General features: G+C 40.2%; 1 protein-coding gene across 1 annotated transcript in view; it reads right to left on the bottom strand.

Moving 5' to 3' along the window:
* Zfh1 (Zn finger homeodomain 1) overlaps positions 1 to 27,162 on the bottom strand; it is a 33,266-nt gene that overhangs the window by 2,956 nt on the left and 3,148 nt on the right. Inside the window, exons 2-4 of the mRNA XM_076317691.1 lie at positions 6,110 to 6,534; positions 3,366 to 3,506; positions 1,681 to 1,981 (exon numbers count right to left, since the gene is read on the bottom strand). Of these exons, the coding sequence (XP_076173806.1) occupies positions 1,681 to 1,981; positions 3,366 to 3,506; positions 6,110 to 6,534 (867 nt within the window). The remainder of the gene's footprint in view (positions 1 to 1,680; positions 1,982 to 3,365; positions 3,507 to 6,109; positions 6,535 to 27,162) is intronic.

The raw sequence follows: 27,162 nt of genomic DNA, 5'->3' as shown, positions 1-27,162 counted from the left end.
TATCACGAATATGTTTCTTTCTTTTACGCTTTTTAAAAATATTCCAATACACGAGCGATCAAGAATTGTTTCTTCTTTTAAAAGATCGTGTAAAGAGTCGACAGTTCGAGCGAGCTCTCGCTGTATTGTAGAATAATTTTAACACCAAAACACCGGCAGTTCGTGTGCAACAATCTAATACATTCGAGAATAGGAGTAGTTCTCCGATCTGCATAAAGTAATAAGAAGCGTTCGGCAAAAAGTTTGCCAGTTTCTTCGTCCATTTCTGCTTCTTTGTTATTACTACGATGTAAATCGAGCTGGTGAATATTTATAAGTATCTACAAAGCCTTTGGAAAGATTTTGCTTGCGCATTCAGGAACTGTACTCGATTGCACGAGAGAGAATATACGAAATATATTATTCTTTTTGTTTTTTTTTTTTGTAAAAAGCAATCGGTTGAAATAAGATTAGAAAATTTAAACAAGGATCGTAGAATCGTGCTAGGGTGAATTTATCGATGATTCACCAAGAAAACAATACAAGGAATGAAAATCGTTGTACTTAATGTACACTGTTCGGTATAGTCTGAGGATTGTTCTTAAATTTATCATTCGCGATTAGAAAAATATTACCAAACGAAGAGCACCGTATTTTTTTTCACATCGCATACGTAATAATACCAATACGCTCAGGTAGCCATCTTGTCGGTAAAAAAGAATTATTCAAGGTTATTTCACCAATTAATTCACCGCTACTGAACCAATTATATTCGCGAGTACACTTTCTACTCCTGACCATGATTCCAGAGCAGCGTGCACTTATTCGAAAGCGTTGGATTAATTGGAAAAATGACCTTGAACGATACGTGTCTGTGCTTTTGTCTTTTCTGAGAGTACAATGATATGTAAAACAAGGTGTACACGATTCCATGCATCTACTCTTGAAGATTCTAGGGGTGCTTATACTGTGTAACGTTAGTCTCGAAACCCTTTAACCGTTGAACGCACATGTTTGCAAAACTGCAATATATTCGTTTCACACCTATTCTTGCATATTCCACAACATATTTTTGTCGTTTACTTTCCACACGATATCTACGGTATTATTTCCTCCATTTAATTTATAACTTTCGAAAAAACAGCTACGCAAAGACAGAAAGAGAGAAACGTAAATAACGTGTAATCAATTTAGAAAGATTTTACATGCTTCCTTGCCGCAAAAGACAGATCGAAAAGTATTTTTTTTATTATTATCGTATTACTTGTCATACTTTTACAAAAACAGTAACAACGAACAGCGAGTTACTTGGACAAAATAGAGTAAAAATGAATCGTTGCAATAATTTAAGCCATACCATCGTCGTACGCTACCTGATACGATTTGATACTCGAAGGGTCAATGTAAATTTCTCCATAAAAACAATCGAGAAACCGTTATTTCAAACGATCGGTAGATCTGGCGTTAGATTCGACATCGACCAATAGATGACGCTCTCTACGCGCCTCCCTGGAACCCGTGCGTACGGGAGGCGTGGTCACGGGATCCCGACCAATGGGACGCGGCGTTCCTTCCAGAATCGTTCTCTTTATCTCCGAGCAGTAACTACTGCAGCACGAGGTCGAATTAAATCGTCGAAAATCGGCGTCCCCCGACGACCGCGACGAAATGAAAAGAAATATAGGCGTTATCGACCCTCACCCGCTCCTTCTCGTTGTATCTCCTGATAATCCGAGGGTGAAAGCTTCGGCAGTATAGGGAGGAAAGTGTTATTATTCGCCGCGAGCAGATCGACCTCGCGTCGTCCGGCCGGTAGGGATTGTTGCGCCTTTTTTGGGCCGCGTACGACGTTGCTCACGTTCGTGTGCCTGGACTTCTTTAAGTTCACGATCAAGCACTTCTTGGACGTCATGTGACTCGAGTACGATCCCGAATGGGAGAAACGTTTCCCGCAGTTGTTGCATTGGAATGGCTTTTCACCGCTATGAATGCGGAGGTGTTCCTGCGCGGACGAGAAAACAAGCGTGTAATTAAACGATCGAATGAACGAACATTTTGCGTGTGTGTATGTGTGTGTGTGTGCGTGTCTGTGTGCGTGTGACTGGGAGCTGGAAAGATGACTACTGGATCAGGTACGTAGACAAGGTAATTTTTGCGTATTTCCAAACCCTCGAACACCGATTTGACCCGATACGATTCGTGATTCCTGCCAGAGGTCAACTTCTCAGCTCCGCACAGTGCATGTGCGCGAACGTGACTAATATCTAAGAACTAAAGTGAAATGGATATCAATCTCAGGGTGTGTTCATTCGGTTCTAACGGCGATGGGCTCGAATCGTTTCGAATAGCAAGTATTGTATCAGTATACTCGAAACCAGACGTTCTTGAAAGTTTTCGAGAGAGTACGAACCTCGAAGATCGCACCGCATTGTCGCGGTTGTTGGGTGTACCGAGGTAAATTCCGGTCGATGTGACGCGTACGTTATCATAATTGTGAATTTACGAAACAGAAAAGAAAATACAGAGCAAAGTAATATTATTTCGCTGAAGTAAAAGTTGTCTCGTTTGGACATTCCGTACAATTTTTGTTATTCTCTTGTGTGAATTATTTCTCGTACGTGATGATATCTCGTAAACTGTCCTTAAATTATTATCCCCCATTCTTCGAGCTGTATCGCGTGAGAAGAGCGAAATTTTAAAGGGTGTCGCCCCTTGAACGCGAGTTACTGCGATTAAAAAGAATATACGTGTCCCTTATCTTTGGGGAGGAGGTGGGGGGCACTTCGTGAATATTAAATTGATAACAAATGAAGTGTTCAATTTCTGGAACATCTACCTCCCCGGTTAAGTGTATATTCGATAAAATGTACAGGAAAATTTTCAAACGATTTACTCGTTGTAACACTTAAAGCAACAGCTAGTGCAACATATTTTTTCCACTTCGAAAAATAAATATTTAATTCAATAACGAGAATTCATTAACTGCGGAAGCGAAACTTGGTACAATAATAATTACGATTGGAAAATTTATTTCGAAAAATTAGTAACAGCTCTTCTTCTTGTACAATTCGAAACTTTCATGAAGTTCAGGTTTCGAAGGATACTTCGAGTCTCGTTGAATCGTTCGAAAAAATTCTCAAGCCTATGGATTCGACGGCCCATCTCGCATGGTGCAAGTACTTATATCGATGCATTCTACGGTGAGCGTGTTCGTTTCTTCGAAAATAAAACGTAAATTCCATCCGAAACAAAAATGGTAAGAGGACAACTATGCTATTACGAAGTTAGGCGGTGCTGCGTGAAATACCGTGAAAGTGGAACCAAAGAACGGAAATAAAACGATGTATACGAATGAGAAATGAAAAATAAGGGTGCACTCGTAGTACCTTGAGGTGATGCTTAAACTTGAAGGCTTTCTCGCAATGGGGACACTTAAACTTACGAAGCACGGCACTCTCATCATGGCTGATCATGTGCCTCTGGAGTCGGTAGACGTTAGCAAAGGTCTTGCGGCACACCTTGCAGGACTGGAAAAATTTACTATGGTTAATTTCGTATGGGTGAGTCGAGTCACCTCTTTTACCGAGCAGATATTTTCATAGGTGAACGCATCGGTGTTCCGTTAGACGCGTTCGAAATTATTGTTAAATTTAACGTCCAACACTTTCGATACCGTAGTAAGCTCTCGATCGAGCAGCGCGCCGCGTGCGATAAACGCCTATAAGCGTTTGGCGCACACGCTTGGTAAACACAGCTACGAGATTCCCGCACACGGATGGTACGCGTGGTGAATCTCGACACCGGAAGGGTTGGACTGCAATAAAATTATCCGGAAAATTTGTAACAAGATAAAAGTGAGATCCATCTCGAAAGTACGAGCTCTGTTTTATAAATATCTCCGGATAAGGAACGAATTTCTACCACTCGGTAAAAGAGTTAAACATTGCCAGAAAATGAACTGTGTTTTATTCGATTTCCAAGAGAGAAATAAGATCGCGTACGAGAACGTGAATTAATCAACCCATCCAGCCTAAACGAGTCAGACTAGCAGTTGTCGATTTTAAATAATTTTTGATCGTCTTTTCTATTTACACATACCAAGCAGGAAATATTACAGTTGTGTATTATACTATTACAAGAGTACTGTTACTCTCATCGTGGAAACACCGAAGTAAAATGTAAAAAAATCACGCGAAGCGTGAATTAACTAAAGGCTGAATGGGTTAAATCTGTATTTTGTAAAACGAATGATAGGTTGTCGAAAGTACTTTTAACCCTCGCTGTAACACGTCTGGGTCTTTTCGGACCGAGAGAGACTTTTGCATCGTTGGTACGATTTTTCTTAAACATTGAAAAAGGTAGGTCAAGGTAATAGAATTTTTTATTCAAAAATATTTGTGCAAGATCAAATTACGGGTCAGTTTAGACCCAGGCGTGGTTGTCCAAGTAGATATTTGTGAATATTTTAGTGGGAATTTTTCGATGAACGTTCCGGTTACGTTTACGGTACTCGGTACAGGCGCGGAAAATGTCTTTGTTCTTCGAGCGTTTCGTTCTGAAAAAGCACATTTTGCGTGCAGAAAACGCGACTAGAGTATACTTTATTCGAGGCGCGCACCGCCACGTGTTCTCGCTTCGGCGTAGCCGTGAACCGCATAAAGCAACAAAAGGAAGCTGAAATTTCAAAGTGAAACCGAAGAACGTTCGCGTCCTTTGCCCACGAGAGTAAACTGTTACGTGTAATTGTGACGGTTAATAATATTTCGCGTAAATTTAATAACGAATATTTCCCACAACGCTCCGGTTCACGGTATCGGATAACGACGCGGAAAAAGTGACTTTTTTTTAAAACTTAAACCTACACCTACAGTGTGTCGAGAATATTGCAGAGAGATTCTGAAGAATCGATTCGTGCAACTCGAGGGAGAACTTTTATACGAAAATAGAAATCGAGAAATAATTCTTGATAAAAGAGAGTTCGTAGAAATCGTCACCGATCAATGATCCGAAAACATTCGCGAATAGAAGACTCGAAAGATCTGAGAAATTGTTGAAAAAGAATGACACATTTCGAAAGCCAATTCGGACCGATTCCAAAATTCGCGTATTTGTAAATATTATTTATAATACACTGTCATCGATCGAATCACGGCAAAAACGCGAACAATAGGTACAATACGTTTTTAAACTCGATCCCGAACGTTTGCAAAACCCACATGTGTATGAGTATACTTTCACTCTGTTATTGATCGTGTCTTAAAAACCAGAACTACGAATACGGTATACATATACCCCGAATCCAATTGAACCACGTATACAGACCCAATGCTGATTAATCTCCATGTGCTCGATTCGTAAATTCTATCGTTGAACAAAGTTCCCGAAAATACGAGTTCAATTCAATAATTTTCTTTCCGCGATATACCGAACGTTGTTTTAAATAATCGCGAGGAAAAAATTGCCCGAAACTATGTTCAATTCCCTACAATTTTTTATGTAAAATTTCTCTTCACAATTCCTCTAATTTCGTATTCATTTTCTTTCCATACATTGCATTGAGGATACAATAAATTCGAACATTAATTACTTAAAATCACGAGCCCTTTCTTGCATATCATCGATCGAGGCGAAAGTAACCAAAGTACGGGGATCGGGAACGGTTTAACGATATTTTTTCAAAACGCGATTAATCGTCGAAAGAAACGCATAAACAGTTACGGAAAATATTCAAGAAGTAAAATTCCCACCGTGCGCTAAAAAGATCGAAGAAGTAGAAGGAAGGAGAGCCCGATCGGCCACGTTTCGAAACCCAACCTCGATTGATCTCAAAACCCACATGTTCGCGAGCAGAGTTTCGTCAATCGCGCCACCCCCCACCTACTGCCCCGTCGAAACTGTAGTAGTACACTTTCAAGTTCAAGTACGACGGAATCTCGCGATGGAAAATACTCGAGTACCGGTAATGATACGTATCGTCGTGTCATATTCGAAAAGATCGAGAATGGAAAAGCAACGTCGAAGAACGGTTAGGTGGTAGAATAGGGGAAGTGTCCGCAGACGGTCGCGCATGATCGATAATACATACAGGGAACAATGGAGTCCTCTCGTCCTTGACGTTAGTTTCACTCACCACTTGGGGGAATTGAGAGTTGAGACCGTTCTTGTCGATGGCGTAGGTGAGCTTGTGCGTGTCCTCGAGATGGAGCTGAAGGATGTTGACGTCCCAACAGAGGAAGCCGCACTGGGGACACCTCTCGCCACCCTGTTTCGTCGATCCGCCCTCACCGCCGCCTCCCGTTCCAACTCCACCACCACCACCACCACCACCACCACCACCGCCACCACCACCGCCACCACCACCACCACCACCACCACCGCCACCATCACCACCATCGCCGCCACCACCGCCGCTACCACCACCACCGCCGCCGCTACCCGCTTCGCTACCTGGCCCGCTACCACCTCCAACGGCACTTCCTGTGGTTGGCGCCCCGGCCGCGCAACCTCCGCCCACCTCCGCGTTCACGACACCTGCTGCCTCGTCCTCGCTGCAACCTGAAACACGAGCCGCACGTGCAACGTTATTTGTCGCCTCTGTCGCTTTTTCTCTCTTTCCTCTATCAGTTGTTCGCCCCGCGATAACAGCCCGCGGCTCCCTGTTTTCGTGTAGGTGTGTGTGTGTGTGTGTGTGTACACGCGAGTATGTGTTTGAATGTGCGAATACGTGTTTGAATGTGCGAGTACGTGTTTGTGTGCACGAGGACGTGTTTGAATGTGCGAATACGTGTTTTTATGCGCGAGTACGTGTTTGTATGTATGAGTACGTGTTTGTATGTACGAGTACGTGTTTGAATGTGCGAATACATGTTTGTATGCACGAGTACGTGTTTGAATGTGCGACTACATGTTTGTATGCACAAGTACGTGTTTGAATGTGCGAGTACGTGTTTGAATGTACGAGTACGTGTTTGTATGCACGAGTACGGGTTTGTATATGCAAGTACGTGTTTGTATGTACGTGGTCTCTACAGCGAACGAATACAGTTGCGTTTTAGCGTTTTCGCAAGGGACGTGGGATGAGTTTGAGTATAGGGGTGTTGTCTTTTTGCATTTTTTGAGATAGATAAATTTTGCTACGGTCGATCGAGTTCATATTTTCGGAACTTTGGGAACGATTATCGAAGAGTTTGTGCCGTGGTTTTTTTGTTTGCGATGGTATATAACGTAGAATGGATTCGTGGGATTGTACCGTGGATACGTTCTTTAGGGATAGAAAGTATTATTCTTTGTATTATACAGCGTAGAAAGTATCGTTCTTTGTGAACGTGTAGCGTGGAATGTATTGTTTGTTAATATATAACGTAGATATATTCTTTAGTTTACAAAAAAAATAGAACGAAAATGGAAAACAAAATTTTACGCGTTTAGTACTTCTTCGAAGAAATTTGTTTCAGAATCGAGTATCAGTTTTGAACAAAAAAAAAAGAAATTCTTTTCGGAGCAGATATTATTTTTCGTTATTAGTTACTCCGGCCGTAACCCATTTGAAACAATCTTCGGAAATTATTGCACGTGTGCGCGATCGATATTTTTCTCGTCGTTTACCACTTTAAGTAAGGCTCTCGTTCCTCGCAATTGTATATTTACAAACGTCTTCCGAACGACGTTTAAACCGTGCAGTGGTTCTATCTTCAATTGAACTCCTTCATGGGGATATTCGCGCCTCACGTTTCGCGCCGATCGTATCTACGAGCGTGTTACAAGCAGCGTTTGATATCTTCTCGATTACGTTCGTCCGTGCGTGTCGAATGTAAAAGGAAAATTTTCTCTCGCACTCGAAAATATTTCATTTCACGATAACCGTATCGGATCGTAATCGTTTTCCCTAAAATCTAGAACGATTTATTAACATTTATCAAACGAAACAATTACTTAATGTAACGCTTCAGAGAATAGTAACAAACGTGTGTATCTTTATACAAAAAATATTTTTTAAATACTACGACACAATGTTAAGTGTAAATAAATTTCTAAATAATATAATACGATAACGTCGTTAAAAGATCGATATCGGTTAGAATTTTCGTTCATTTTGCAAAAAGCGATATCAATGCGAGTAAATTATTAAATGGTTCAGAGTTTTTTCTCTATGGAAATATTTCCTTTTGCGCTTCGTTCTGGATCGTAAGGTACCCCAGAGTATATGGTGGTCGCGCCCCATACTTTGGAAAACAATGCTCTAAGCAGATACCGTATCCACCAGGGCGTGTACGTCCGATAAATCGTACGGGTCGAAATTAGTCAACCGATTGCCATTACGGGACGCTTGGAATTTAAATGTACCTTGTTGCGAGCTGCAACTGAAACACCGTGGTCGCAGATTTGCGAACTCACACCGTGTTAACGAGCAATCGATTCAACGACACGGCTCCTTGAGCTGGAAACGTGTCTCACGGTTATCCGCGAGTAGACGTATTTTCTCTGGGGACAGACACCGACATTTCGGTCGAATAGTCGCGAAGAATCGAACGGAAACAACAATGGGGATTAGGATACAACATTGGGATTAGGTTTCGATAATAATATTTTTCGCTGCGCTTCTCGCGCACTCGTGTGTCTTAATTTCAATGAAATTGTACACACTTGTACGTAACTTATATGTTTGAATGTAACGAGTACATTGAATCATCAATAAGGCTCTCGTGCATTTTGATATCTTAATTTCAATGAAAATGTACATGCTTGTATGTGTTTTTGTAATAATGAGGTATACTAAGTTATCAATAATTCTTCCATGCATTTGTATATCTCAATTTCAATGAAGTTATATATATATATTTTTATGTAACATTCGTGTATGTAAAAAAGAGATAATCTGCAGGATATATAGTATACTGCAACTTTCGTTATATGGCCAATGTAACTATTTAAGTCTACTGCTTTGATTCCTTTGTCTTGTTTAAACGTAGCTTATTTTACGTTAGCACCTCTCTTTTATCGTACGATTCACAATTTTTTTAATAAAATGTTCTTCTCGTTGATATCGATAAACTATTATTATTATTATTATTACAAAGGTAATTTAATTCGGGAGAAAGTCGCTAACAAAGCATCGATTCAACGTTTGGCAAATCGCCTGCCAGGATAAAATTTCGTTGTGAGTCACACTCGTCGATTTTCACTACGCTATGCACGAAGATCGTTCGATCACGTTCACGCGTTCCTTGCCAAGGAGATTCGTACCTTTGTTTCTACCGTGTCTTTCAACAAGTGACATCACCTTTCAGGAATAAATTGTTTCAAATTTTTCCCTAAAAAGTACATACCAACGAGACGAAATTACTCTTTCAAATGATTACCGAGAAACGAAGATCACTGGAATAACATTTCGGTCATCCGGTAATTAAAAAAGCAAACGAGTAAAATAATTTTTCCAATTTTATTTTAAAATTTTGAAAAAGAAAAAAACATGCATTTATGGGTTAATAATTGGCTTAATGCATCGCAAAAATTATTGTCTTCAAGAGAATCGAGTTTGTAACCGTTTGGAGTACACGTGTATACGTTAAACTCGATCTTTCGGATTCTCCGAGAGAGGATTCTACGCGTAAAAATAGATCGAAAACGTGTAAAAAGTTTTTCCCTGGAATGTCTCGTTTTCAAGAAAATCGAATTCGAGACCGTTCGGAGTACGCGCGTACTCGTTAAATTCAATCTCTCTCGTTACGATTAGTTTCTCGCGTGGAGTCCTCACGACAAAGGATTCTGGACAAGAAAATACATCGAAAACATATGCAGGCATTTTTTCCCACGTTGTCTCGTTTTCGAGAAAATCAGGTTCGAAACCGTTCGGGGCGCGTGCGCGCGCTGCTTGAAATCGATCTCTCCGATCCGCGTCCGTCTCGAGCGCGATTCGTAAGCGTGACGAATTCGTAATCGGGAACACTGTCTTCTGGTAATTAAATTCGCGCGATCAACGAACAAAACGAGCACGTACGTAATATCGCGCGTACTTTCCCGCATCGATTTCCTAGAGAACGGAGCCCCGCACGAGAAAACATTATTGCACGTTTTCGATTTACTTTTTCGCGTAGAATCATCCCGTTGCGCTATAGTCGTCGCGGGGAACGCCCAGTGTCTCATCGAGACACGTGGGTATATTCCTGACCTCGTGCACGACAAGCGACTGGTGTGAGAGAGAGAGAGAGAGTGAGAAAGAGTGGGGGAGGGGGGTAGTGCGGTTTTATTCGGGGTCTCGGATTTCGATGGCGCGGCAAAGAAAACAAACGAGCTCCGCGTGAAATCTCGGGATCGGGTGGAAAAACAACGAAAGAAAACGGAAGTCGCCGTACGTATGTACGTAATCTCGTTCTTCGAAGCGCGCGGGCCAATCGTGCACCGCGAGGCGAACTTTACTCGCGTGGTAGGCCGATAAAACGTCGAAATGGGTCAGAGCCGTGACCTTTCCTGCCTTCTTACGTACCCGTGCGAGGATGTATGGCCGTGTGTCGTGTCGTGTCGTGTCGCGGAGCTGCGTCTCGCCTTCGCTGTTTGGCGACGCTTCAAAGAGCGAACCGACGAATCCGGTGACCGTTCCGCGACGATAACGACTGCTCGACGATCGTGTTGCGTCGATTCGTTACCAAGTAAAGACCGCGGGGCCTGGGCCAAGTAGAGATTACAGGGCCCGCTGTTTTCAATCGGATACGATTAAAGAAATTTTCAGGTGTCTGATGCCACCTACCGTGCAACTTTCAAAATCTATATTCTTTTTTTTTTTTAGAAAAGTACACATTTTACGACGCTGAAAACTGAAATTTATCGCAACGACAAACGATATCTGCTTGTCGCGTTCATTTTGGGACTTATCATTTTTACAACTGCGACGTTTCTACACGGGTTAACGCGATATCGGATCTTTACGTTATCGTTTACAATTCACTCGTTTGGGTTAGGTTAAGTATGTAAGTATGCTACGGTTAAAGGTTAGTGTTAAAGAAAAGGCCCATTTGCTACAAATTCGTTAAGAATTCTTATAGTTTGTCCCTAAGTGTAATTATCACATTTACCATTAAGTTCGATGATGATAAGTAGATCATTTTTAACCGATTTTACACCAAGTGTTTTGGGACCGATAACAATAACCGATCGATAACATTGTAATCATAATTCCTTTATAGTTTTAAAAATACGTTAAAAAATATTGAAAATCTCGATTGGTACAATCGTGTCGGTTTATTTCGGATAAAGTGTGAAAGTGATTAATAGTGAGCGCGGGGCCCGGGATAAGTCCCCCGTTGGCCGCTGCAGAGGGCGGTACTGGTCACTAAATCCCGTGGATCGATTGTTAATCGCGGCTTTCCGTTAATAAAAGCTCATCGAACGGGAAAACACGTTTTATCCGCGGGGTTAACACACTTTTAATCGCCCACCGTGGCTATCTACAACAGTCTCCCGATATCTCGAATTAGTTCGTTGGATGATGGGGCCTTTAATACCCGTCTGCTTTCAACTTGTGGAATTTCTGACCTGCCGATTAATCCGTGTTTCGCCTCTACGCTCGTTTCCCGGAAGGATTGTCTATCTCGATCGAAAGAGGGTACCACCAATCGGAGACCATCGCGAACAGCGACTTCTAATTCCCTCTGCACCAAATGGAAGCGTATCGAGATAAAATTCTCGGCCAATTATCCGTGACGCGTTTCACCTAAATGTCGTTAACCCATCGGTGCGTTTAAAGGCAGTGTTTGCACGCGAGGGGCAAAGAAATACAACGACGATGATAATAATTTCTTCGAGACGAACGACACGTACAATCTACGTTTCTTTTATCTACGAGGGAAAAAGAAGCTGCGAATTTATTTCCATTCGTTTTCGAGAACCGGGAGAGAGTGTTCCGTTGCTTCACGTTGGAAAGGTTTTTTTCCTTCTGTTGAAGGATATTTTCCTTTGTCTGTTTTCCGACGATTTAATATTTTATTCGTAGCCACGAGTTCCGAAATTGAAACCAATATTAAAAATAATATTAAGAAGAACATTTGCAACGTATTCGGTTACTCCATCGTGTCGATTTTAACTTGTCAAAGATGATTTTTTGAATTCAAACCGCACAACATTTCACCTAACTAAACTACACTCCCAATGTTCCGTTTCTCCCCGTTTCCCTCTAAGTCAAAGAATCCTTACGTCGTGATCAATACACTTAACCCTTTGTACCGTTTCCTAGAAATCTAAGTGGTACATCTGGGACGAGAAGAAGGTACCACCGACCGAGATCTCCCGTGACAATTACTTTTAATTCCCCGGTTGTGCAAATGTACGACGCGTTCTAGAAAGAAAAAAAAACCGACAAATTTCGTCGGTAAGAATAGAAAGTGTACGTACACATTGTGGGTCGATTCGTCTTCAAAGACTATTCTCGTGCTCATTGAGACGAGCTGTTCGTTTCTGCGGTGTTTATGTTTCGTGTTAAAATACGAGATCAGAATAGTGGAGATACAAAAGCCTTCCACTTCATACAATATTATGAATCGGTGATTAGTATACAACCGATTTTAAATATACCCATAAAAATGTCATCACATTATAAAGTTCTACTTCTGTGTTTACCTTTGCTACGGATCAAGTATGTTTATATCGTCTAAAAGCAGAATACGACGAAAAGCTATTGCAAACAGTGCGAATAAAAGTATGACGATGCATAGTTTTTGAATAAGTTTTTGTGTTTGCTGGAATACAACGAACGAAAAGTATCCAGTTCTATCGATCTTGATTTCTCTGTGAAAACAAACTATCTTTGCTATTTATATTGTTGTCGTTTGTTGTACGCTTGATATCGATCAATTCTCGTACGAAACATTTTTTTATCAAATGATTACAAATGGCTGAAAAATCGAGTGTTGCGTCAGAGGAGACACTGTGTATCTTTGATTTTATTCTCCGACTCAAACTCGTATCGATACGAGTCAAACGTCGAGGGTGTATTCAGATTGAACACCTGATAAACGCGAGCAATTGATAGCAAACACCGGATAAGCCGCTGTTAGCATTAGCGACGATCTTGCCAATATTCTGTGGATGCAGTCAATGAAAGCACGCCTATATGCACGCACCGAAACTCGAGGTGCTAATTTCGAACAATTTCTGTAAATTGGTCTAGAAACAATTTTGCATAGTTTCGAATGTATAATTATCGTTAAAAGTTAAGTAACTCGAATGCGTATCATTGCTCGTGATTTGCATCGTTTCATCTTCCGTGTCTCCATAACAAAGACTACTTATTCAATTTTAAAAATTAGAATTATCAGCTCCAATTCGTGTAGTTAATATACTTTAATGCACACGGTCGAATCATTACACACAGTTTATCCGAAAAAGTATTTTTACGCGTGAAAGTAAGTAATAAACTTAATTATACAAAATTGATGCTTCGTTGTTGGACCTTATTGCAAGTTCTACTCCATTGTGCAATAGATCGAACCAGTTCCTTTTTGCGAAAATCACGCTTACCTTGTTCCATTCGTGTACCACAATATTTGAACAAACCGTGTATAACTTCCGAGTTTGTACATTCGAGTGAATTCAAATTGGTAAAATATGTTACACGTGTGAAACGTGGTCGTGTACTTCTGGTAAGAACTGTGTACCGATAAAGTTCGTCAATCTGGTTCTGAAACAGTCTGTAGAAGTATCGAGGTAAGATGGCAGACTTTGTCGGGGCGGACTGAATTCCTCCATTTTTTTTTTTTCGCATGGTGTTCCAGGGACACCGTGGGAGCATAGACCCGGAAAAGTGTGAATTCTTTGAATGTGTACAGGCATCGCGTGCCTCTTGGAAAGAGGGTGAGAGGCTACGTTGACCAGGATGGACGTTATCTCGAGTAAGCTTTAACGTCGAAGCAATCGAGACTGCGTGCAGATGCGTATCTTTCAGTGGCTGTCCTCGAGGGGTGGGGATGCGCCACCAATGACGTCAGTGGAATGCAGAAACGAGCATAGCAAATTGTAAGTGATATCACGCAATCTCGGATCCATTCGCGGCTCGACTTCGCTGATCTACTTCGATCATGATCGAAAGGCGTTTTCTATTGCGATCAACGCGATCGTGTTGTTTTCGCGCGGCTGCGAAACATGGTTGGCTGTCTCGTAAGCAATTTGGCGCTCGAGTACGTGTGCGAATTGCGAACAAATCACAGCGTAAATATAATACGGTTTCTAATCGACCGTAATAAATCCAACGCAAAATGTACGTCCCGGTCTAAGTCTCTTTCGCGTACTCGATGCATAAGAACTTATTCGAATTTATTTACGAGTACCTTGATTTTCTTTTCTTCTGGTACTGCAACTCTCTGCAGTGGACGAGTTTCTGTTAATTGTAGAATGTTCAACGATTAACATTATCGCACAGATGCTTTTATTTATCGATCAATATACGTATCCCTTGTTATGTATCGCTGACTTTTAAATTCAATCTTATTAGTATTTATACACTCATTGATTTGATCAAAGTTGAATTTTGACAATGTTTATATTATTTAAAGAATTGTACTCTATTGCGTTAATAATTTCAATATTGTAATTACAGTGTTTTCTTTAACGTCTTGTTCTCTCTTTCGTCGATAAGGAAATAAAGTAGTTTTCACTCCTCTGGTCAACTTGAGATTTAGTGTCGTTGCATAAAAAATTAATAACAAGAAAAATTAAGCAGGTACTGCCTTTTTTATCGTATTAATTGCACTTGTAATTGTATGTTAGATTTTTGCGTATAATTTTCTCCGTTTTATTCGATATTTTAAGCGTATCAGTTTAGGGTAATTGAGTAGGTGACAGTGAAAATGGGGTTCTTCGATCTACGAATTACTCGAACAAATTGAACTCACTCGAGTTATATTAGTATCGTTCGAACGTATCGAATTTATCCGAGTTACTCGAACCGTTCGAGTACATCGAATTTATTCAGGTTACTCGAGTCGTTTGAACAGATCGAATCTATTCGAGCTACTCGAATTGTTCGAATCCATCGAATTCATTCAAGAAATTTGAATCGAAGCGAACGAATTTACCGAGTTACTTCAATTTCTATCGAGTCACTCGAATCGTTATTCGATCGAACGACTTTCCAACCGTTTGAAATTTCAATCGCTCGAATTTCTAGCTCGGCAAATATTAAGTTACTCGAATTCTAACCTGCTTAAACATTGATCTACTCGAGTACCCTAGCTCAGCATCGTATCACATCCGTTTGTCATTACTACGTACGAACGGAGCAAACGTTCCTTTATCGAGCTGCACGGTCGGTGTAATAAATAGGATAAATGGGAATTCATTGTGTACAGGTGAACGACTCAAACGACGACATTTTGTCGAGACAAGGACGACACCGTCGACTTTTTCCTAATGCACGTTTTATCATGGCACGGCGCGCGAATCGGCGATTCCAACATGGCGACCCGCGGAGTATTTTATTTTTATTCGCGTGTTCACCACCTCCCTTCCCCTACCTCCTTTGAAAAGTGGAATGCGCCGTTGAAAGGTAGAAAAGTTCGCTGTTGAAAAGCAGAAACAACCGCACGAAAAGAATTGATGGCTTATTTTTCTTGTTTGCGATTCGGTAAGCGAGTTCGTGTGATTTTTTTCTTTTTTATACAATGGAATTATTTTTATTGCTGATCAATTGTTGGCAGCAATATAATACAAGAACACGGTGAATTCGGTCGGGTGAAAATTATATGAACGATTTGTTTTTTCTTTCTTTCTCTTCTTCTTCTTTTTTTTTTTGTTTTCTTTAGCGTGCACGATTTACGTGTTACGAGTTCTTCTTTGTAATATTACAGTATGGCGCAAAATGGAGGGTAAAAAACGAGGAACGTCGCTAAATAGCTTTGTCGAAGATATTAAATTTGAATATTTTAGTACACTAGTAAAGAAACAACATTCTACGAATTTAACCGTATTGTAGAGTGATTAATAAAATAATAATCGTTTCAGAGTAATTATAATTTCTATCAAATTCTAGCGGGATACTGTAACAAAATAAAATATGTCTACCTGTATTATTATTCGAGACAAAGATTACGTATTTTATGGATAGATATATTTCTTATTACTTGTTTATTTTTAAATATAATATATTCTTGCAGATATGCTATCATTTTGACCGACACTGTAGCTTTGCTACATAAGTTCTGTCTGCTGACGTATGTACGTCTTCTGCAGATTCAATGTTTGAAAACAATTCGTGCTTACCTTAAACTGTGTATTTTCCAACATTATTTATTACAGTTTCCCATCCATGTGGAACTTTCGTTATATTTCTTTTATAAAAACACGGTTCGTTTTCACCAACGATACGGCGGACGAAACTTATGAAGTAATATTATTTAATATTATTAAACGACTTTCAGTTCGAATTACAATACAGCTCACGAACTTTGATCATCAGAGTATCTTCGTTATTTCGAACGACACGTGAAAAGATTAATTACAAAAGTAATAAAGTAGATACATAATGTGGCAAGATTTTCTTTTTTTTTACAAGTGGAGGCGTGGAAGAGATCCAGAGGTCAAGTTTCTTTTTTTAAACGGAACGATCAATTGTTGATGCTCGATTTTGACGGAATAGCGGATTCTGGGTATAAAAGTACTCCAAGATACAGATGTCCTAAAACTTGTCGTTTTTTCTTAAAAACTGCGTATTCAAAATTTGCCACTCCATTAAAATCGAACGTAAAACATTGATCGTTACATAAAAAAAGAGAAATAAACTTAACCTTTTCTATGTCTTCACGTGCAAAAATCATTCTTACCACATTTCTTTAAACTTTCCAACTTTTGTAACATTTTCGATTATTGTTTCAAAATAGAAGTTTCAAGTGGGTAGAGTTCGAGAGACGCACCGTAGATGAAAATTATGGTTCTCTACTTTTGTGTTCCGTTTGTTATCATTTTCGTTCTTTTTCCCCTTGAATGGACACATAGATATGCACACGGAGACGTGTCTAAGGTATCGAATTTAATTTCAAGGCGTCTATCAGAACAAGTCCGCAACAGACGTTTCCTGAGATTATCATATGAAATAGCAGCGTGTCGATTGCCTCCGGAAAGTGGGCAGCTTTTGTTCACGAGATGCAGTCAATTGTCACGAGAGCTTCTAGGAAATCCAAGAAATCTCGGTCGTCTTCTAGGCAAGGTTTAACGCTTACCGACTTCAATGGAATGTTATTCGTCTGAAAATTTAAAGCGACTTTTGTTTCACCAATGGACGCCGAGCAAATGTTCAACGAGGAGAATCTCTTTTATCCCTGATATTTGAAGCCTCGATAAAACGGAGCTACGAATACGCATTTAAATAGGACAATTTTTTTCTCTCAAAATATCACTGCAGATGTGTTGTTTTCTTTTTTGTAACAATATATAATAAATATTTGTTACAGTATTGGAGCGAAATAATTTAAGTTTCCTTAGAAATGAAGAAAGGCACGATAAAATAATGGAATTTTCATTTTGGATGTTTCGTAAGGTCAAATCACGGGTCAGTTCGGACCCACGCGTGGTCTCTCCCGTGGTCGCCTAAATTTCTGGTATTATTTAAGATAATTGTACTTTGAGGAATTCGTTCGCCGAGATTGCTGGTTCATTTCTCGAAAATGTATTCCCGATTTAATTCTCCATTACTGTTTCCCCCGAATTACAAAGACGACTATTTGTCACGCGGGAGAAAATGTCTCTCGCAGTGTCTGCGTACGATTCGAAGGAGTCACGCTTTGCGCGATAATTATTCAGTGGAAAGACACGTGTATCGGGTAACGATCACGGGAATTGCCTTCGTAATTCCTTGGTAAAGCGTCTTGGTTTCTCAGACGACGTGGCAGCGTCTCTGACTTCATTAAACTGTTCATAGGCCGTGGTTGCATCGAAAGGAAAGTTTTGCGCCAAATTAAACTTACAAGGAACACTGTTCGATCGATGCCAAAGTGGTATAAATTTTTTTTACACCAGATATTTCTACTCCATTGTAATTAAAAAATGTTCAAATGTTGACTGCTGCGATGTACCTTAAGGTATAGTTTTCAGAGAACCACATTTTATCGCACATCTCCAATTTGTCGAAGTAGTTTCCAACTTGAATTTACCACAAGAATAATACAGTTATAAAAGTAGGTCAAAAATAGAAAATGCCTCGATCAGTACAATTGCATTCATTTTTCTTTGGTGTACTTATCGACTTGTCTTTTATTTCTCTGGTTCCTAGATCTCAGTGTATATGGTCGTTTCTTGCCAGTATTTTAAAATTTCTCTTTTACAGCCTCCATAGTTGCACCTGGAGGTTTATATAAATTTTAACGCTACTTTGTATAGCAGTACCTTACTGTACAAAATATGAGAATGTCCGTTTAGTAATAAGTATTATCTGTCAGCGAGAAGAAGGCTAACGAGTGTTTACACTTCCCCTACCATCACGCGCATTGTCGCTATTGGTCGAAGCGCGTGGTGGTGGGGGAGCTAGTCGAGTGTAAACTAGAGTGGGGATGTAAACACTCGTTTACCTTCTTCTCGTGGACAGACAGTACCTTACATGTTGTATTTTGCGTTTAACTCGAGTTTCTTTCCTTTTATGCACGAATCTCAACCAAATACATTCCAAGATATTTTGCACAGTCGCTATTGAGTATTATTTTTTCCTTCGAATGTAACAGGTATTCACCATTTCTTGGTGTACAGTTTACGTACACCGATTTCGATTTACAGTTGAATATTCCAACGCTTGAACCGACTTCGTGGATCGACTCGGTTCTACGAGCAGAGTTTTCCACGGTTAGAATTTCGAGTACTCTGGCAGGCTTTGATACTTAGCTCGCAAAGCGATACCAATTTGGCCCCCGTCAACTTTCAATTTGTGAGAAATTATGTCTCCAAGTGAAGTGGATACGATGCAATTTCTCCAAGTACAGGAAATAATTAACGCGTCGTGCTTCCTGGACAATTTTGGAGAACGAAACTCGGCGACGAAAATATACGAAAAATATGGAGCGAAGATAAAAATTCTTTGCGATAAATATCGGGCGTTAAAATATACAGAACACCTCGACGAGGTATTGGATACTTTCTTTCGTTCTTTGCAAACGTTTTCGCTTATATTTCTCTCGAAAATGCAAATATTTTTCCAGTCCCCTGTAATTCTCGACGAATCAGCAAAGTATCTGCTTTTGTCTGTTCGATAAAATTAACTTTGTCACTCCATCGAGAACCATACGGAGTTTCCCTCCTTTCGAACGTTGAATATCAAATGCTAAGAGTGGCCGTATCGATCTTATGACAAAAGAATGTGTAACCAATATATGTTGCCGACATCTTCGCCCATTCCACGAATGAATTCTACGAGAATCGTGTCAAACATTTCGAGAACAGACTTTCAAAGATATTACGAGAAATCATTTTTTCAAATCGATTTTAAATTAAAGTCCGCGGTGCTCCGACAACATTTTAATCGTTCCTGATCCCAACGATGCAAATTGATCAATGATCGTGAGTACAGAACGAAGTAAGTTCGTCCCGTGAGATAGTACTTTCAACAGCCAGAGGTGTATAAATAAAAAAAAAAAAAATCTGGATACAAACGAAACTAAGTAGAATGGAGTAAGTCTCAAATTATCGTATTATCGATTTTTGATGATCATCTAATAATAGGATATAATTCAGCACTTTTCGATTTCGAACACCAATCTACTGGTTAAACATTCAAAACGAGGTTTCAAACTCGACGACATTTTCGATTCCAACGACAGTCGAGATATCGAATGATCGATGATCGCGAATACGGAATGAAGTTGATCCCAGCGAGCCGATACATCGAACAACCGGTGGTGTGTATAGAAATAAAAAATAAAATGAAATGGAAAAAAAAAAACAAAACGTATAAAAATTAAACGAGCACGCTTACGTCACGCGAGCATCGTGGATCAGGCCATAAAGGCGCGTTCGCACGGCGCCGAAGAAGCGTCGCGGCGATCCGGCTGACGCCGCCGCCGCGCGCGAAGTAAACGATTTGTCGGAGAGGTCATTGAGCTTGATAGGGCGCGGCCGCCATCTTCCAGAACGTTAAAACCACTTCGACGCGCTGCTGCCACGGGGACGATTTTCACGGAGACGCGACGACATGCACCGAGTCGTCAACAAGAAACGATTCGTACGCGTCTATTAACGCTTCGTCAATAAGGTCGTCATCTTTTAACCTTAAAGCGTTCTTCCCGTTTACTATATACTATACTCAAAGTCTTTGGGTGAAAAATCACCCGAATGTGAGAAACTCCTTTCGATTTTATAACAGACTGAAGGGACCAAGGAAACATGGAAGCAATAAAGTATATAGTACTATACTCAATGTACTATACTATATTGAACTCAAAGTCTTTTAAGTTTAAAGCGTTGTTCCGTATAGTATACTATAGTCAAAGTGTTTGGGTAAAAAATTTCCTGAATGTGAATCAAAAGCAGAAACTCCCGCTTTTGATGTTATAATATACTGGAGGGACCAAGGAAGCACAGGAGCAATAAGGTCGCCATCTTTTAACCTTAAAACTTTCTTCTGTTTACTATACTATACTCAAAGTCTTTGAATAAAAAATGTCCTGAATGTGAGAAACTCCTGCTTTTAATTTTATAATACACTGGAGGGACCAAGGACACACCGGAGCATCCTGTCGCGTCTATTATAATAATTTTAATTATAGACAAACAACGAGGAACGCAGTAAGGTTAGTATTGCCATAAATTGAAGATTATACGACTGATAACGGACATGGGATTAGCGCAAAAATAGTAAAAATTCTGACTGGGGAATCTTTCTTTAGTACGAGATATAAAATCATTTTTACAAGCGTTGAATTATACTGTGGAAAATTGTTCAAATGTTCTGCATCACCTGGAGACCGGATGCACGAGTCCCCTACCGGAAACTAGGGGGGATGGCGGCAACCCTGTGGATATCCGCCCACAGGGTTGCACCGATACGATTGTGTCATTTATTTATGGGAATTTAACGTAATAATATGAAAAATAATTGTTGGATGATGTAGATAAAATTCTACTCACACTCGTTTAATACTGTACGAAAGAGTAAAATGAACTAAAAATATACGTAGTAATGAAACAATGAGAACAATTTTTTTAAATGTATAATATATATATACGTATTTTCATGGTTTCCAATTGTATATGATTTGAATAAAGCTCCAAATATTTTTAATTTTTATTGATAAAAAATTTAATTTACCCGCATGGAGTTTTGCGACCGACTGTTAACGTACAGTAACAAATCCATAGAAATAAAAACGATCCTGAGGAAAAATCGACGATAAAAATTTGCAAAATTATATAATTAGCGTACCGAGACTTGGTAAACTTTCTAAACGTTTTATTTCCGTTATTTCACCGTATGAAAATTATTCCGTGTCTACATTCGGGCAACAGACGCGAACGCTAAATTGTTTTACAAGAACACGGCGTGTTTCGGCAAGTTTCTTGCGATAACTGGGAGAGCAACAGAGTTTAAAGGCTAAATTGACTTCATGAACGTCTGACGCGAGCTAAATGCACGGCGTAGTTTTCGGGGGATACGTATACGTACGCTCCAGCGTTTAGTGGGGTGAGAATGACCTCAGCCCTTAGATACCAGATGAGTAAGTCAGACTTTGTACGAATTCGGAATTTGAAATAGAATGTGAACACGACGATGAATAATACCAAAGGGACGTGAACCATTGAAGTGATGTCGTTCGGTGTTCGACACCTAATTTCACGCAATTTTATTTATTTTTTTTTTTCACAACATTGTTGACGTACCCGATTTCAATGGTAGTGTTGGTTGGATGCTTTCACCAAACGATAAAGAATATCTGTGACATGATTGATGAACAGCACCACGGGAAAAGAGACTAACTGGCTAGGTTGGAAGTGTGTTAACGTTTCTCGAGTCTGTTGATGTTTGCTGAGAAATCTAGCATGGGAACTGTACTGATTTATGCTGTTGAATGGAGAGTGATAGATCGCGGTTAATCTCCAATAACATTTGTGTTTTAGTTCTGAAAACTACGAAGAAGCGGCTAAACGTTGCAAACACGATCAATTTTATTGGAAACGATTCAAAATAATTATTTGCACGCTATGCAGTATATTTAACCACTTCGAGTTTACTCGACTTGGATACGATCGATTTTCAAAATTTGAGTATAACGCTTTAGCGACTATAACGACGAACGAATTAAATACGCGTTTTGTTACTACATTTTCTGCTATTTCTACGAAAATATACTCCGGACTAAATGTCTAAAAAAAGAAAAAAAGAAAAGAAAAGAAGAAATAGTATTTAGACAAGAGAAGATTTTATTTAAAGCTACAAATCACAAGTACGCGCGCACTGAAGTCTCCGCGCATGGTTCACCAATCGTGGAGAACTTCCGGCTTCTTGATATATCGGTACATTAAGGAACAACCACACCGATCGGAAAATAGTACTGTTTATTGAAACGTGGGATTCCATTGTGCAAGTTGTACCGTGTTGACTTACGCGTCACGCAGACCGAGTATTTCGAACTTTGATTTGGCAACGTTAGAGTGGTTACATAATACGTTAACATTGCTACAAATTAAGTATGGATCCAAAAGGCAGCGCCCTCCCTGAAATCACGAGATCGTCTTCCACGATGTTTCTCGCGCGGTACCGTTGAAACGATTTTAATTGCAAATTGAAAATTCGATTCGCGTCGACGCTAACCGGTAACGGTTAACTGGTTAAACGATAATAAATAAATTCTCGTAAAGTCGACGCAGAAATACACGATCGTTCGTTCCTCGTATATTAAATGTTCCAAAACCATAAAGTAGCTTTTATAGCCGGAAAATAAAATCGTATCTTTCGATGTACCGTATCGGGTTCGGAGGGAAATATTTTCAATTCCGGATGAGAGAATCGGTCGAGAATCGCGATCGTTGATGCGAATGCACGTTGCAATGCGATCTGCAACCGCGACGAGTCCTAACAGCAATGTCCAAACGAAAGTGACGCGTACGAAAAAGAAGTCGACACATGGCGGTAAATCTTCGATAACGTTCGTGATTGAACACCAATGGCACCGCTATTCCACGGTATTATGGTACGCACCAGCCAATCGATGGAACGCGCGCGCCAATTGGTCGCAGGCTAAATGCCGACCAATCGGTCGTATCAACTTGGTCGATTAATTCGAGAGAAACGCTCGAAAAGCACGTCGTCGTTCCAACCCCGGGAGAAATATCTACGTTCGAGTAAAGATCGTATCTATCGGGTAGAGTCGATCAAAATATTCACAGACTCCTGACGATCGTTGATCGTTCACCAAAAATATCAAAATCGAATCCCTGGTCGATCGAGATAAACCTCGTGCTCGTTACGAAGAAGAAAAAGTTACTAAAATTTCGAGATACTCGAAGATTGCGCGAGGGTTCGTTAAATCGTGAAGAAAAAAAAAGAAAAAGCATTCGATGTAAAAGAGGGTAATATTGGTACCTTGGTAATTTGAAATCGTTACTTGGAAACGAATCAATTTTGCAAATTTTCCTTTCCGTCGTTCTCCGTGAATTTTTATTTAAAATATTACTCTCCGTGGAGTAAGTTTCTCAAGAATTCGGTCAGAACGAGGAAATTGGAATTACTATATTCGTGGGCTACGTGGAAATTCATATTCTTTCGTGTTCCACTTAGAAAAATGGTCTCTCGTGATCACCTTTATCGCATCGTACGAATCTTTTACGGCGTAGAAGCATACTCGGCGTGGAACGTCACAAACAAGATACGCGACACAAATGTGGGTTAAACGATAGTGTTACTTCGGTATCGAAAAAATAAAACAGTAATCACGTCACGTTGTATTATCATTGTACATTGTAACAGCGTGCAAACTACAAACTACAATGAAACAACCGAGTAAATACGGCCACGGTGGCCGACCTCGTGCCACCGAATAGAGTTAATTACTCTTTTGTCGTGTGCCGTGTTTGAGAACTTTGCAAATACAGGCAGCCGTGCGTGTATCCAAGCATGCAGCGCTTCAAGACATTGCATAGTTTCGGCTCAACGAAATTAACGCAAAAGGCGGGACTTTGTGATCGTAATGAGACGAGACGACTGTCGCGCAAAGTCGAGCGATATCAACATTTTCAACAGAATTTTCTAATCAAGTTTCCACGTACTCGGAATACCTTGAAATCGCGTTACGCGCCCGAGCAATTTCGGAGAATAATTATTCGCGATTACTCTCGCCTTTCTTCCCTGGACAAATTTTGAAACGAAAATAATTCCAAAACGGGGCCAACGATTACACTTTACCTAGAATTTTATAAAAAAAAAAATATATATATAAATTCCACAGAGTGTACTTTACGATAAAAGAAAAAAGAAGATCGACCCTCTGGTAGTTTCCATTTTGAGAGAAAACAAATTGCAAAAATCAGTATTTTCAATTTTCAATTTTTCCGTTATCACATTTGCATCTTTCGAATAGCAATTTTCGTTCCAATTATTACTTTGAAACTTGAAATGTATTCGAACAATTTAAACCTACCCAGTATGTGCAATTATTCGATTAAAGATGGTTGGTTGAAATAAATTGTAACTCCAAAAAACGAATAATTTTCGGTCTATCGTACTTTTGGTTTCTCTTCGTAAATAATGCAACGTTCGATACCATATTTGCCGCTCACTCTGTACCCGATTTTAAAGGTCCTCCCGTTTCTAAATATCCCGCGAAACGACCGAGGGGACACAAATCGGACGATTCCACGATCGATTCGTATTATTTTTACATCGATTATTTATTTTTACTCTCGGTAGGACCGGGCACGAAGTCTCGGTGGTTTCTATCATTAGCGCGCCGGAAACCGGACATTTTTTTGCAATCGCGATGGCCGTTCGCGCGTGCAACTCGATTATTCGCTCGCGTTTCGCTTGAAAAATATAGAAACAGACGACACCGCGATAACTGGCCGCGTCGAGCGAGATAGATAAGGGTACGTGGAGGGGGGCTCGGGCGAACAACGAGTGAAAAAAAATACAGAAAAAAGAAATGTATCGAGGAATACGCGAACGAACGACAAGTAAACTGCACACGATGCGCAGCCACTGATACAGTAGCGTCATTCATCTCTCCCGCGGAATATAGGGAATCTTATCTGTCGACAAGAACAATGTACCCTCCGTGCGCACGAACGAACAAAAGAATCCCGCGAGACCGACCGTGGCGAGTTTTCAACGTGACCGACGAAAAACGTTCGACGAGCGGCCACGAGATTTATTTCGAGGCCCGTGAATTTCGCAAAACGCTCGATAAAACGATCCGCGGCATCGAGAGGAGCTCGGAGAGGACTTTCTTGGCATGATCGTCGATGATACCGCGAGTGTGACATTCTAACCGAAGTGTTGCAAACAACCATACGGTTTACCTACGAGCGACTCGAACGCGTATCGTTTGGTCCAGAAGCGACCTACGTTCAGTCCATCCGCAGAGACACCGCTGGTTGTGTATTATTGTTTTAATTGTTGGTATAGTCAAGGGTTTGTTTACTTGGTCGTCTCGGCTCCGGCGCGGTTCAATCTCCTCGTTCAGAACGCAGATTATGCAACTCGATTGCAATATTAAATCGAACGACGGAATGTTTATCGGTGCTTGTTGGTGTACGATCGTGCGTTTCTTATTTTTTTTTTTTTTGTTTTCTATCGATTGTAATCTTATTCGCGGAGATCCAAGCGATCAACCGCGAGAAACTGCTCGTGGAGTATCGTAATTGGTAACGTTGCACAAACGTCTTCGCTGTGAGAATCTTTCGTGTCGTGGAAAATAGAATCGTGTTCTTATTGACAGTTTTTCTTGCAAAACGATACGTGGAAACGGTGTTCGGAATCGACTCGGTCACTTATATCGGAAATTTGTTTGGTGCTCCATTCTGTGACGATAAGAATTAATGAAAACTTTGAACAAGAGTGATCAGCGCTTTAAGTGTCTTTTATTACAACTTTGTTACTTCTGAATCACCTTCTACAGGTAAAAAATAGAACGCTTACCGAGAACGCTATTACTCGCTTATTGAATTGTCTTGTAAATTGTTGAAGAAAAAAAAAATTAAAGAAAGAGAATTTCTATTGCGCGCCATTTCGCCGGTACACGATTAACGAATAGAATATAGTAACACGAGTAAACAGTGGAAAAAATACTTTCCATCGAATTGTTCACTTGTAAAGTGTAACTGTTTACCGGAGAATCGATTAACGAGTGTTAGAGTTACGGCCTCGATTCATCGAAAGCTTCGAATCGATTGAATGGCCGTCGGCAAAGCGACGATTCTTTCATCGACTGGGTGACACGATTGTCGGGGTAACGCGTGCACGTTCTTCTACCTGATCTCAAAAATAGAAGCACAGTTTCCGCCGCTCCGTACGCCGGATCGGTAAATATTTTCGCACGGGGCACGACACCGTCGCGAGCTTGTTCAATAACCGCCATCGCTTACACGCTATATCGGATATACTAATTTGCGAAGGAACACACCGCGTTGATCTTGGCCTTTTGAGTATCGAGTTACGTTTCTCGAGAACGTTTCTCGAGTTCCGATTACCGATATCGCTTTCAAATTCGTGAAAATTGACCCCTCGAGCAGAAACCTCGCTACCTGCTACGGTGATCCGTTACAATGTGAATGAAAACCACTATGTTTATTTTAGCACGAACGAGAAAATAAAATATTCTCCTCGAATTGATTTTGTAACACTTAAATGTGCAAATTCGAAAGGAACTTGAAACTCTCGGGTCATAATTACCAATAGTTAAGTTCGATCCGAATGTAAAAATTCTTCGTTGCGTAGGTAATTATTTAAATACTCTCGTTCAACGTCCACCCATGTATATAAAACTTTTAAAAGCGCAACATTTTGATGAAATTTTCAACAAAGCCCAGATTTCTTTGTGCATCGATTAATTATGCAAATAATTCGGTTTATACATCTCCACGCGTGAAACCGTTTCGACCTGTAACGTGGGCGAAATTACCTTCGAACGAAACTTAAGGCTACTTTATTGCAGAGGTAATTATTCGAGTCCTGTCTGTAGTTCTTGTAATACTTTTAACAATGAAACGATAAAAGTTCTTTGTTTTTTC

This window comes from Ptiloglossa arizonensis, chromosome 8 (assembly GCF_051014685.1).
Source record: "Ptiloglossa arizonensis isolate GNS036 chromosome 8, iyPtiAriz1_principal, whole genome shotgun sequence".
NCBI classification, from domain to species: domain Eukaryota; kingdom Metazoa; phylum Arthropoda; class Insecta; order Hymenoptera; family Colletidae; genus Ptiloglossa; species Ptiloglossa arizonensis.
The sequence above is the reverse complement of the archived record's forward strand: the minus strand, read 5'-3'. Positions and strand labels throughout refer to the sequence as shown.